The sequence below is a fragment of the Microcaecilia unicolor genome, chromosome 6 (assembly GCF_901765095.1).
Source record: "Microcaecilia unicolor chromosome 6, aMicUni1.1, whole genome shotgun sequence".
NCBI classification, from domain to species: domain Eukaryota; kingdom Metazoa; phylum Chordata; class Amphibia; order Gymnophiona; family Siphonopidae; genus Microcaecilia; species Microcaecilia unicolor.
In genome coordinates this window covers 37926842-37941234 of record NC_044036.1, presented here as the reverse complement: position 1 = coordinate 37941234, position 14393 = coordinate 37926842, and the positions used below count along the sequence as shown (strand labels likewise).

Sequence of the window (14393 nt, the reverse complement as noted above, 5' to 3'; positions counted from 1 at the left end):
GTCCTGTAAAATGTTGACCAACAGGCGTGGGAACCCTGCTGGCACCAGTATTGTTCATATGATGTCTATGTAAATTGAATCTTGTCTTGAGCATCTGGCCTGTTTCTCCAATATAGCATCCTTCGTTACATTTTTTACACTGAATGATATATACCACATTGGAAGATGAGCAAGTGAAAGATCCCTTTATGTTGAATATCTTTCCTTTGTGGATGACTTTGGGGTCCTGTGAAATATTTTGGCATAGTTTGCAACTGGATAAATTACAGGGAAGTGTGCCCTTCTGTTCCTTTTCAGTCTGTGAAGGAAGTTTACTTCTGATTAGCTTGTGTTTTAAATTGGGTGGCTGTCGGAAGGCCAGTACTGGTGGGGATGGGAATATCTCTTTCAGTAATTCATCCTCCTGGAGTATAGGTTGTAGATCTCTTATGATTTTCCTCAGTTTTTCCAGCTCTGGATTGTATGTCACTACAAGCGGGATTTTTCAAGGTCATTTTCAAAAACAGCAAATATAAAAATGGGGTAGAGGTTACGAAAAGTTACCAGTGGTTTGACTTCTGGAACAGTTTTAGCTTTTTATTCTTTATACAACCCAAACTGTAAGGCTATTGTAAATGATGGTGTGCATATTGATTTTATGCTAATCGAATGCTCTGCAGAACTGTTATTTTATGGATGGATGGATGGAATTCCCCTACAAGCCAACTACAGCATTAAAGCTCCTTGTTAAAAGGCTAATGGCTCTCACTTCCTTATGTCTACCCTTGCAGGTTAATCATATGTTAAAACTGATGCAGCAAATGTAGTACAACGGAAACCACTAATTTTGAGCCCACACATTCATATTTACAATCAACAGATCTTTCTCCAAGCATAGTGTACAATTAAGTAACACAAACCCAAGTGTTATTCCTGTACTGCAAGGAGAAGTGCTTATGTCGGAGCCTGTTTCACCATTAAGGCTCCCTGGAAGGAGCTACCTGTGAAATTGCAAAACAAAGGCCCAGGGCTGGCCTGAGGGAGGGGGGAAAAAAAAAAACTACACTCAAAGCAAAACAATAGGTCCTGACAGACACATACATTCAAAGAACTGTTAGTGAGTACATTCATTCACAGGAAAGGTGGGCCGTTTTCAAACGGCTCATTTACTCGAGTAATCAACTTTTCAAAACTAACCTAGATTTAGGCATAAGTACATAAGTAATGCCATACTGGGAAAAGACCAAGGGTCCATCGAGCCCAGCATCTTGTCCACGACAGCGGCCAATCCAGGCCAAGGGCACCTGGCAAGCGGTAAGAAGGTGTGCAAATTGCAGTGTTAAATTCACACAGGCCCACTAATGAACAATTTCTACCTAGGTGGTATTGTGTACGTACCTACAGGCCAAAATTCAGAGGTGCAAACTTTAAAGGTGGAAGGAGTTTAGCTGGAGCATGGGTGGGGAGCAAATTTAAGCGTTCTTTAACAACCTAAGTGTGAGAATTTACATCAGCTCTATGTTGCCCATTTGACCTGTTACGCTAGTATTCTGTCAAGATAAGCAGGCACCTGGGGGGCAATTCCACAACTGGGAGCCTCCATTTAGGCATCCCAAAGGAGGGCGACAGAAGCCTATTCTATAACGGAACCAAGGCACCTGTGTTCTATTATAGAATACTAGCCTAACCTGATTTCAGCTTGCCTAACATTTATGCAAATGCCACCGGCATGGAGGAGGAGTGGCCTAGTGGTTAGGGTGGTGGACTTTGGTCCTGGGGAACTGAGGAACTGAGTTCAATTCCCACTTCAGGCACAGGCAGCTCCTTGTGACTCTGGGCAAGTCACTTAACCCTCCATTGCCCCATGTAAGCCGCATTGAGCCTGCCATGAGTGGGAAAGCATGGGGTATAAATGTAACAAAAAAAAAAGGTGAAGTGAAAGAGGCTATTAAAGACAAAAGAACATCCTTCTAAAAATGGAAAAAGTATCCGAATGAAGAAAACAAGAAGCAACATAAATACTAGCAAGTTAGATGCAGGCTAAAAGAGAATACAAAGAGAAACTTGCCACAGAGGCAAAACTCATAGTAATAACTTTTTCAAGTATATCAAGAAGCAAAAGGGGTACTCAGGGAGGACAAGGCCATAGCAGAGAGACTGAATAAATTGTTTGTTTTGGTCTTTACTGAAAAAGATGTAAGAGATCTACTTGTACCAGAAATTGTTTTCAAGGGCGACGACGCAGAGAAACTGAAAGAAGTCTCAGTGATGCTGGAAGAAGTATTGAGCCAAATCGGCAAATTAAAGAGTAGTAAACCACCTGGACTGGATGGTATACACCCCAGTGTACTGAAAGAACTCAAACATGAAATTGCTGATCTACCATTTGGATACCCAGTCTTCCAACTTCCTAAGATCTTCCTGCAATTTTTCTCAATCCACATGCGTTCTAACAACTCAGAATAGTTTTGTGTCGTCTGCAAACTTAATTTCCTCACTTGTTTCCATTTCCAGATCATTAATTGTACGCCACCTAGATGTCATACCATCTCGTTAGGTGGGATAGTAAATTTTTAACAAGCTTGAAACTTGAAGTTAAATAGCACTCGGCCCAGTACAGATCCATGTGGCACTCCACTATTCATCCTCCTCCACTGAGAGAATTGGCCATTTAACCCTACCCTCTGTTTTCTATCCATCAACCAATTCCTAATCTACAACAAAACATTGCCTCCTATCCCATGACTCTTTAATTTTCTTAGGAGTCTCTCATGAGGGACTTTGACAAATGCTTTCTGAAAATCTAGATACACTACATCAACCGGCTCACTTTTATCCACATGTTTATTCAAGCATTCAAAGAAATGAAGCAGATTGGTGAGGCAAGACTTCCTTTGGCTGAATCCATGTTGACTCTGTCCCATTAAACCATGTTTGTCTATGTATTCAGTGATTTTATTCTTTAGGCTTACTGGAAAAAAGATCCGAATGAAGAAAACAAGAGGCAACAAACATGGCAAGTTACATACCAGAGGATGTAGTAACAGCAGTTTGTGTATCTGGGTTTAAGAGATTTGGATAAGTTCCTGGAGGAAAAGTTCTATTGAGATAGAAATGGAGAAAAGCCACTGCTTGCCCTTGGATTGGAAGTATAAAATGCTACTACTATTTGGGATTCTCTCAGGTACATGTGTCCTAGATTGGCCACTGCTGGAAGCAGGATACTGGGCTAGATGGACCACTGGTCTGACCCAGTATGGCTATTCTTATGTTATGTTCTAACATGCTAAAATGAGGCAAGGGTGCACTTATCTCATAGTATTCTACAAGTTGTGTGCATAGCTGGGAGACACACCTGTGTTCCGCCCATGTCTACACCCTCTTGCATTTCCTTCAGGAACTTGTTCAAAACCTTTTGCTTTTACCATGTGCTTTTACCACTTGGTCCGGCAATGAGTTCTTGAGCTTAACCATATGTCGAGTTGTCGAGTGAAAAAATACTTTCTCCTATTTCTTAAATGTGTGTCTATGTAACTTGATGGAGTGTCCTCTAGACTTTATTCTTTTTGAAAGTGTTTACCCATTTCACTCCTCTGAAAATTGACCCAAATGTTTCTTCAGCCTTCAAAGTCTTTCTTGTGTTGAAATGTCTACATTGGATTGGTATCCAAGGTCTTTCAGAGTGTTGTAAATTAAATTCATTCTGCAGGAGATGGGGGAATTTTCGAAAGAGAAGGGCGCCCATCTTCCGACACAAATTGGGAGAAGGGCGTCCTTCTCTCAGGGTCGCCCAAATTGGCATAATCGAAAGCCGATTTTGGGTGCCCTCAACTGCTTTCTGTCGCGGGGACGACCAAAGTTCACAGGGGCGTGTTGGCACTGCACCGAAGGCGGGACTGGGGCGTGATTAAGAGATGGGCGTCCTCGGCCGAAAAAAAGAAGGGCCTGACGAGCATTTGGCCGACTTTACTTGGTTCATTTTTTTTCACGACCAAGCCTCGAAAAAGTGCCCGAACTGACCAGATGACCACCGGAGGGAATCGGGGATTACCTCCCCTTACTCCCCCAGTGGTCACCAACTGCCTCCCACCCAAAAAACAATAATTTAAAAACATTTTTTGCCAGCCTCTATGCCAGCCTCAAATGTCATACCCAGCTCCATCACAGCAGTATGCAGGTCCCTGGAGCAGTTTTTAGTGAGTGCAGTGCACTTCAGGCAGGCGGACCCAGGCCCATCCCCCCCTACCTGTTACACTTGTGGTGGTAAATGTGAGCCCTTCAAAACCCACCACAAACCCACTGTACCCACATCTAGGTGCCCCCCTTCACCCCTTAGGGCTATGGTAGTGGTGTACAGTTGTGGGGAATGGGTTTTGGGTGGCGTTGGGGGGATCAGCACACAAGGTAAGGGAGCTATGTACCTGGGAGCAATTTGTGAAGTCCACTGCAGTGCTCCCTAGGGTGCCCGGTTGGTGTCCTGGCATGCACTACGAATGCTGGCTCCTCCCATGATCAAAGGGCTTGGATTTGGTCGTTTTTGAGATGGGTGTCCTCGGTTTCCATTATGGCTGAAAACTGGGGACGACCATCTCTAAGGTCGACCATCTCAACATTTAGGTCGACCATCTTTAAGGTTGACCTAAATGTTGAGATTTGGGCGTCCCTGACTGTATTATCAAAACGAAAGATGGACGCCCATCTTGTTTCGATAATACGAGTTTCTCTGCCCCTTCGTCAGGACGTCCTTATAGATGGGTGCCCTTAGAGATGGGTGTCCCCGTTCGAAAATGCCCCTCCGTGTTGCATTTGTTAAATAAATCATGGTGGGTGTGGGTGGGGGGAGGCAGCTGCAGCAACAGCAACAACAATCACAATCCAACTAAAAAAAAAACCAAAACAATATGCCGCATAGTCTAGGATTTCTAGTAGAGCTGGAAAAGCTTGGCAGTTTGACCGATCCCCGTGCCCTGGGTTTGTTCTATATCTAAATTAATTGTAGTTGACAGGTTCCTGTTTTTACAGGGAAATCCTGACATTAGTCATAATTACATAGTTTATTTTCATTACCGAGGATGTTACTTTCACTGTTGTGTACAATAAATAAAGGTTGTCTACTAGGCTGGATGAAGATGTAGTATTTATTCACTACTTATTCATGACCTGTGCCTTACGAGTGCTACAGCAAAACAAAGAAACTGCATCAGTGAGTTATGAAAGGTTGTCAGAAATACACAGAAATAAATAATCAGCCAGATGTGCAAAGCAGTTCTCTACAGTCACAACGTGAAAAAAAAAATCTCTTCAAGACAGCTGTTTCATTGTATGCCAACTGGTTAATCCATATGGTCTGCAACGGTCAATGGGAACTCTGCTACATGTCCTTTATGCATGCTACTGTATACATCGATGTACACACAGAAGAAACAAATCTCTGCAAAAGTACACAGTATGAAGCACAACAGCCAAGATGACACAGGAACAATGGACGACGCTTCGGATAAGAACTGTTTATTGAAAATGGTGGAGACTCGACACAGCTGCGTTTCGGCCAACTAGGCCTGCATCAGGAGTCTCTTGTATCAAATAAGATCATCCACTGAAGATGTTTTACCTCGTCTGTATGTTTGGTTTATTGCTCATGAACTGCGGGTTTACGCTCGAAGTTCTTTTCTCGCAATAGCTTTTGTTTTAGCGCACCAGGCGCATCAGTTTGTTATAACATACAGATGATGTAAAATATCTTCAGCGGATGATCTTATTTGATACAAGAGACTCCTGATACAGGCCTAGTTGGCCGAAACACAGCTGTGTCGAGTCTCCACCATTTTCAATAAACAGTTCTTACCCGAAGCGTCGTCCATTGCTCCTGTGTCATCTTTGCTTGCTACTGTATAGAACCATACATCTCTCTAGAAGTGAGCACCTCCTTTTAGGTGCCCCGATGCTACATAGTGAGAGTTTATTCTATAATGGCGTCTGGGTGCTGGGATTGCATTATAAAATTTTAGCATAACCTGGTATTGGCGTGTCTAATATTTACACTATTGCAATTATGCCAGCCATACCCCTGACACAAATGTGGTCGCGTAAACGCAGCGGGGTCTGTAAGTTACGCATGTAAGTTGGAGGCCTGCCCGTATTCCACCCATGATTCTCCATGTACACACCCCTTGTATGTATGTCCAAGGACTGTTGTTTGTTGCAGTTTCCTTCTGCAAAACGTGTGACGGATAAGTCCTATCATAGTTCTGATTTTGATAATTGTTCAGTGAAATGTTGGAACTCCCTTCCTTTGGAGTTGAGATTGGTAGAATCATATTTACGATTTCGTAAATGGCTAAAGGCTCACTTGTTTTCCATTTAGTTAATGTAATTATTGGTGCTCATTGTATTAGGATAGTTATGATCAGCTTCGTATAATTATATTTTTGGTATATTTTCTTCCTAGAGATGGCCTAGTTCTTATTTAATTTGTAATCCGCATTGATCCTTAGTTGGCATATAGCGGAATATAAATTCTGTTGTATTGTTATATTGTATTGTTGTACGTGCTATGCCATTTATGCATCCCACTACAGAATACCACTTAAGGTTCTTTTTACTGAAGTGCACTAATGGATTTACAACACACTAACAATTAGCACGCACTGCCCACTGAATACCTATGGGCCGTGTGGCACTTAATGCATACTAATCCTTTAGCGCACCTTAGTATACCGAGTAAAAGGGTAACTTAGTTGCCCTGCTGTCACGTTTGCAGTTTTAAGTGTACACACATTTACATGCTCATGTGGCATGTAAATCTGGACACCCTGTTCTAGAACTGCCTCATGGGGGTCATTTTAAAACTGAATGCAAGTGTAAATAGAAGATGCACACGTTTCTCCGCGCAGGGAACTTGCGATTCTTCATACTTACATTTTGAAGATCACCCCAAGGAATTTATGTGCTTGCATTTATACTTACTCTTTGACAGGACAAATGTGCTGGGTTAGATTCCAGACATAAGTACGTCCTTTCAAAAGTATGTGCGTAAATGCAAACCCCGCCCCTAGGAACTTGGGTACATTTACACACGTGTAGAGACTGTCGCTCCGATATTCAGCGCTAATTAACTGGACAGGAACAGATCCTGGCTGGTTAAGTAGCGCTTAACTGGCTATCTGCCGATATTCAGTGGTTGTACAGGGTTTGTTTGGGGGGAGGGGAGGCACAGGGACATGGTGGAAAGTGTAGGAGGGGGATTGGGAGGGTTTTATTTTAAAAAATAGTGATGAGGGTGCTGGCTTTTGAGTTGTCTTAAAATTCATCCGCTTACCTATGTTGGTGCCAGCACTGCATATTGTCGGAACCCGCATAACCCCGGGCTCCTCCCCAGTGACGTCCCTAACCTGCCCACTTTTTGGTTAGGCGGTCTGTGAGGTATTCAGAGGTATTCTCCAGTTAAGTGCTGCTGAATATACCCACTTAGGCAGAAGAAAGTGATTCCGCGGGCAGGAGAGGCTCTTGACCACTTAAATCACTCTAAATATCAGCCCCTTTGATTTTATGTGAGTTTATAAACCTGAGTTAAGCCTCAACAATGCAGAGTTGATTAGCACAACAGGCAATTCCAGGATTCAGGCTAATGTTAATCAGAAGAGACCTTTGAATACTGGAATCTGGCAAGTTATTTTAATACTGACTAGCAGACAAACTGAAAGTGTTTCTCAGCTTTCAACGCAGACTTGTAAAATAGGATTCTACTTTCGGATTTCATTTTGTGTTTAGATTTGCTGTTAAAAATTGGCAAATTCCAAAAATAACTCAATACAAAACAAAAAGCAAGATGTCGGGCACAGCAGTGAGATCTTGCAAGGATTCATAAACTATTTTTAAATGCCAAAATAAAATAGCCCCCAGATAAACAAGAGGTCTTGAAACCTGAAATTTTCTTATTGCTGGTCTAATATAAATTTAGGCTGCTGGGATTTCAAAATGTAAACTAAGACAAAAAGCAAGATGGAGGATTTAAGTCATGGATTTCTTTGAGCCTGTAGGAAAATTAGAGTCATGATTCAAAGGGCATTAATCTTATTGTTGGACAAATTACACTGCTCAACTCTTCAAATTTTACGGTCATTTGAGACCATTAGAATAGATGTAATGCAGCACTATATTAAGTGAGGAGATCAACCACGTAAAGTGAAGGAACACCAGTCCCTACTACTGTAGTAGAAGACACCAAAATGTTGAGGGAGGATGGACAGGAACTCGTTGCATATAAAGATCAACTTGTCTCCCTTGTCTCTCTTGGAAATGCTTATCCCTCCTCCCTACTCTTTTGGTCTCGTGCACTATATTAAGTCACATTTTCTTTCTCCTCTTTACCTCTCTAGAAAGCTAAGAACAAAAACTGCCCAATATTTAGTGCTATTTAACCGTCCAGAACAGCTGCTGATAGCGCTTAACCAGCTATCTGCCGATATTCAGCAGGAAAAAAGCGGCTGTCCCCTGCTGAAGATCCCTGGTTAGTAGATAGCCGGTAATGTAATGCAATATAACCAGATATCCGCCGATTTTTGAACCAGCTTTAGACTGCTTGAAAACCTGGTATAACTTTGGTTGGTTTGAAGATAACTGGCTAAGTCTGAATATTGACTTAGCTGGATATCTGCAAACCGGCCAAAAATAAACTGGATATTCATTGCTAGTCACCGGAATCGGCCTGCATTGAACATCCGGGCATAGACACCCATAGGAACGGATAAAGCGTCTCTAACGTTTAGCGCGCCCAAAATTTTAGGGCACGCCAAAAACGTAAGCGTGCCTTAGTAAAAGACCCGCTGAGCTTTGATGCCTGAGAAATTATTTTTGGCATTTGCTCTCAGTTATGAATTTAATATTTTCTTAAAGCTGAGTGAGAGAGGCCCATGCCCTCTGATTTTTGAACTGAGACAGATATGGCAGGTGATAGGATTCCAACTCCTCACAGCTAGTCACACGAACCTTTCGGCATACTTACTCGGCGACGTGGGAGATGCAGCACCTCCTTCTGTTGATGTGGTTGGAGGTTTTGTGTCTGGCACAGGCAGAGGCACAGGCCTAGCCATCGGTGGCGGGGGTGGTGGTGGCAACATTGGAGTAGGAAGGAATGGATTGTGCACCTTGCCTTGGCTGCTACCGTTAGGCTGTCAAGAAATAACACCATCATTATAACTCGTACCTGATACGCAGAGATGTTATCTTAAGATTACCTGCAAATAAACCAACAGCCACAAAACAAAGTTAACATACTAGAAATAAAAAAGTATTTCTTAAAAAAAAAAAAAAAAAAGCAAAGAATTACACTGTTTAGTTTTTCAACTCAAACAATATATACTGATTTTACGGACACTTCAAGGGGCCCTGGCATCTTGTTTTTCTTTGGAACTCTAAAACATGCATTGAATCGGGCACCTAAAAGTCTGTAAGGTGGTACCACGGATGGGAGACTGGGAATCTCATGCTTGCTTTATATGTTGTTCAAATTCTCTTTAGATCCCTTATTGCTAAGGAGTCCTTTTAGAAAGGCGTGCTGAAAAACGGCTTTCTGTAGTGTAAGTGCGGGTTTTGGGCGCTCGCCGATCCATTTTTAGTGCGCCTGTAAAAAAGGCCTTTTAAAAATATTTGACGAAAATAGGCATGCGGTGAAATGAAAATTGCCGCGTGTCCATTTTGGGTCTGAGACCTTACTGCCAGCCATTGACCTAGGGGTAAAGACTTATGCGGTAACCAGGCGGTAATGACCTACGCGTGCCAAATGCCACTTGGCGCGCGTCCGTTACGTGCGCCCGAAAATAAAAAATATTTTTCAGACAAATGTATCGGACAAGCGCCATAAATGAAATTACCGCAAGAGCCACGCGGTAGTCGGCAGTAACTCCATTTTGGTGCGCGTTGGGCACATGTAGATGCTTACGCGGCTTAGTAAAAGGGCCCCTTAAAAGTTACCTACACTACTATGCTTTCAGGCCCCGATGCTCAAAACTCCAGCGCTGTTCTGAACAGCGCTGTAAAAATACTGCTGGAACAGCGCAGAAAAACAACGCCATAATGCCACAACGCCAATGAGATGCAAATATAAGCACACTCATAGTGTTAAGCATTAGGGAGTTCAGCGGGAGGATTGTGCTTTGGTGCAGGAGGATCGCACTGGGCGCATGTGTAGAAGAGTTCCGCGTTAAGCTCAGCTCCTGTTTTCAGGTGCCTGGAAAAACCTGAACTTGAAGCACACACTGATGTCTGTTTTCTGCGGCCTAAATTTAAGTGTTTTAAATTTTGGACGCTTACATTTAGACACAGGAAACAGATGCTAAAGTGTGCTTTCACTGTGTGTTTTAATGTTTTGTTTTGTTTTTTAGCATGGGACACTTTAAATTTAGACACAGGAAAGAGACGTGGGGGTCTGCTATTTCTCACAATTGGCGCTTAAGGGCTTGCACGGACTTCCTTCTGCTTCCAAAAGCAATCAAAACCAGCAGATTTTGCAGAAACAATCACGAGAGAAGCATGAGAATCATGGGAAATCTTCTCTTTCAACACCCTAACGCCTCCTCCGATCTGGTTTTATTTTTTTTACAGTGGTAAGGCAGTTTTATTTATTTATGTTTCAACAATTTTATTGATGATATAACAGAATTAACAGTCAATGAGCTCAGTATACAACCATTTGAAAACGAAACAGGCTGAGTAAGAGCAAGGTAATAATCTCACCATCAAAGTTTTAACACTTTCTCCCCCCCCCCCAACCCAACTCCACAACCTCCCCCCCCCCCCTCTTCAGGGTTTAATATTTGAATCTAATTACTGAAAACATTTCTCTTGAGCCAACAGGAGGTTGGGCGATTCAAATAGCAGGTATAATACAAGAGAAAGCTTGAGAAGTCTACTTCACACCTCATCCCTCCAGGTCAACAAGTTTTATTCATTTAGAATTTGCTCACACCTCTTCAATAGTAGCCCAAGGCGAGTTACGTTCAGGTACACCGAGTATTTCTAGGCGCTTTTTTCTGAGCATTGGGGAGGAATACAAAATGACCTCATCAACATGAGCTTGACTACATTTGCATACTATCTGCGCTAAGGCCTGGCATGCTTGTTGTTTGCTGCGCTAGACCCTCTGAACATTCTGCGCAGGTAAATGCGGGCGCTAGTACGGCGTTAATGGCCTCGAGCGCCCGAGTCTACTTTTGAGCATTTGGGCCTCAGAAAGCTTTTTCTGTGCGTGAAAAGTAGGGGTACTGCAATCTTGCACCTAGTTTTAACTGATTTGTGCATAGCTGTTCCTGAGGATGCAGAGTAAGAGGACCTGGATGCAAATACATTTATAAAATATGCGTGTATAAACGTATAATTCACACCTAAATTTATGTGTTCTTCAGTGCAGGCGTAAATTTGGGTGACATCATTTTTGCATTACTGGGAGTTATAGTAGGAGCCTAGTTTAAAGGCAGATAAGCAGCCATGATGCACTTGCAAGCTTGGAACGCTCTTCCAGAACTGGGGTATGCTGCTCCTGTCTCTGGCCTTGTTCATTTAAAGACTTGTCTCTCCGAGACTGCTTTTAAACACAAAGGAGTCAGGGATGCGTAGGTGCCTATGCGTGTCCAACACACGCCAACTTAGAACTACCGCCCGGCTACCATGTGCCCCAGGCAATAATTGTATTTCTGACGTGTGGTAGAAAATATTTTCTATTTTCTACTGTGTGGTGTTAATCGGGCAGTAATCAGCAGTGTGCGCACGCTGACAATTACCGCCCAGTTAGTGCGTGAGACCTTACCACTAAGTCGATGGGTGGTGGTAATGTCTCAGGCCCATAATGGACGCTCGCTCATTTTAATTTTGCTGCACGTCCATTTTTGGTCCCAAAAAAAAGGCCTTGTGTTTTTACTGTAATACTTAAATGATTACTAGAAATGATTTACCTTGTATTTGTGTCTCTACCAGACTGTAAGCTCCACCTAGCAGAGACTACTACTACTACTAATTAACATTTCTATAGTGCTACTAGACATACGGACAGCTGTACACTAAACCTGTAAGAGACAGTCCCTGCTCAACAGAGTTTACAATCTAATCAAGACAGACAAACAGGATAAATAAGGGATTAGGGAATTACTTATGCTGGGAATTATTGAAACAGACATGGGTACTGAACAGGTGAATGAGGAGTTAAGAGTTAAAAGCAGCCTCAGAAAGATGGGCTTTTAGCCTAGATTTGAATATTGACAGAGAAAGAGCTTGACCTATTGACTCCGGAAGTCTATTGCAGGCATACAATGAAGCAAGATAAAAACAAGGGAGTCTGGAGTTGGCAATGAAGGAGAAGGGTACAGATAAGAGAGATTTACCCAAAGAGTGGAGTTCCCGGGGAGGAGTGTAGGGAGAGATGAGGGGAGAGGTACTGAGGAGCTGCAGAGTGAAGTCACTTGTAAATCAGTAAGAGGAGTTTGAACTGTATGCAGAAATGGATAGGGAGTCAATGAAGTGACTTGAGGAGAGGGCTAATATGTGCGCAGCGACACTGGCGGAATATAAACGGTGCAGCAGAATTTTGAACGTATTGAAAGGGAGAGAGATGGCTTAGTGGGAGACCTGTGAAAAGCAAGTTGCAGTAGTTTAGGTGTGAGGTGATAACGTGGATAAAGGTTTTGGTGGTGTGCTCAGAAAGGAAGGGACAAATTTTGGTGATATTACAGTGAAAGAAACAACAGGTTTTAGTAGTGTGTTGGATATGTGCAGAGAAAGAGAGAGAGGAGTTTAGTTTCAGCTAGCAGTGAGACATCCAGGCAGCAATGTCAGACAGGCAGGCTGAGACTTGGGCCTGGATTCCTGCTGAAATTTCAAGTGTGCAGAGGTAGTTCTAAGAGTAATCAGCATAAAAGTGATACTGAAAACCATGGGAGTAGACCAGAGCACCAAGGGAAGAAGTGTAATTGAAGAAAAGAAGAGGTCCCAAGATAGACCCCTAAGGTACACCAACTGATAGTGAAATAGAAGTGGAGGAGGATCCCCCGGGCCTACACTAAAAGTGCGATGGGAGAGATAAGCAGAAAACCAAGAAAGACTAGAGCTCCGAAATCGAAGTGAGGACAGTGTATCAGGGAGCAGGTGGTGATAAACAGTATCAAAGCAGCAGATAGATCGAGAAGGATGAGGATAGGATAGAGACCTTTGGTTGTGGCCAGGAACAGGTTATTCAGTTGAATGTAGAGGGCGGAAGCCAGATTGAAGTGGATCAAAAATAGCTGGCGATGAAAGAAAGTCAAGACAACGGTTGTGAACAGCACGTTCAATTAGCTTGGATAAGAAAGGGAGGAGGGAAACCGGGCAGTAGTTTGAAGGGCAGGTAGGGTCCAATGAAGGTTTTTTGAAGAGTGGTGTAACTACGGCATTTTGCAGGCATCAGGAACAGTTGCAGTGGAAAGTGAAAGACTGAGAATATGACAAATAGAAGGGATGACAGTACGAGAGATAGTGCTGAGATTGATGGGAATAGGATCAGAGGAACAGGAACAGGTAGTCAGTTTGGAGGAGGAAAGAAAATATGCAGTTTCATCTTCAGTGATTTCAGAAAAGGAAGAAAAGGTGGCAGGGGTTGAAGGAGAGTTGACAGAATGGAATGGGGGAAGGAGAGATGAAGGTGACTGTTGAGAACTCAGTTATTCTTGTGAACTTGTGATGGAAGTTCTCAGCCATAGTCTGGAGAAAGTGAAGGCACTTTGAGTAGAGAGATCAGCATGGCAAAGAGACGTCAAGGGTTTGAGCCAATAGAGTTTGTCAAATGGATGTAGTAGTCTTGTTTGGTAAGTAAGAGAGCAGACTGGAAGGAGGTCAGCAAGAATTTGAAATGTATGAAGTCAGCATGGGCATGGGATTTTAGTAAAATGTGTTCAGCAGATCGGGCACAGGAACGTAGGTAGCAGATTCTAGAGGTCAGCCAAGGCTAGGGTTTGATACATCTTACAGAATGGGAAATGGGAGGAGCAAGAGTAGAACAAAATAGTATTAAAGGAAGAGACAGCCTCACTGACAGATTTGGATAACGTAGTGGTTGAGAAGAAGGATAAAACCATGGTGGAGAGAGTGCAGGGGTCAATAGCATGAAGATTCCTAAATATACTGGTGGAGATTGGATGGAACGGGTGATATAAGTGTGAAAGTTAGCAGATGATGGTCAGATAGGGGAAGAACTGAGGCGCAGAAACTAGAGAGTGAGCAGGTAGAGAAGAAGACAAGATCAAGACAATGGCCATTTTGTTGAGTAGGGGTAGTGGACAGCTAAAGACTGAAAGAGAATGTTAACGCGACAAACTGACAGGCATAAGATTCAGAAGAGCCATTAACATGAATGTTAAAATCTCCAAGAATGAAGGGAGGAGATGAAGGTC

At 42.9% G+C, this 14393-nt stretch overlaps 1 protein-coding gene across 4 annotated transcripts in view; it reads right to left on the bottom strand.

Moving 5' to 3' along the window:
- NFIA (nuclear factor I A) overlaps positions 1–14393 on the bottom strand; it is a 649330-nt gene that overhangs the window by 105254 nt on the left and 529683 nt on the right. For all 4 annotated transcript variants that reach the window (XM_030206347.1, XM_030206348.1, XM_030206349.1 and 1 more), the window contains one exon: positions 8984–9149. In XM_030206347.1, the coding sequence (XP_030062207.1) occupies positions 8984–9149 (166 nt within the window). The remainder of the gene's footprint in view (positions 1–8983; positions 9150–14393) is intronic.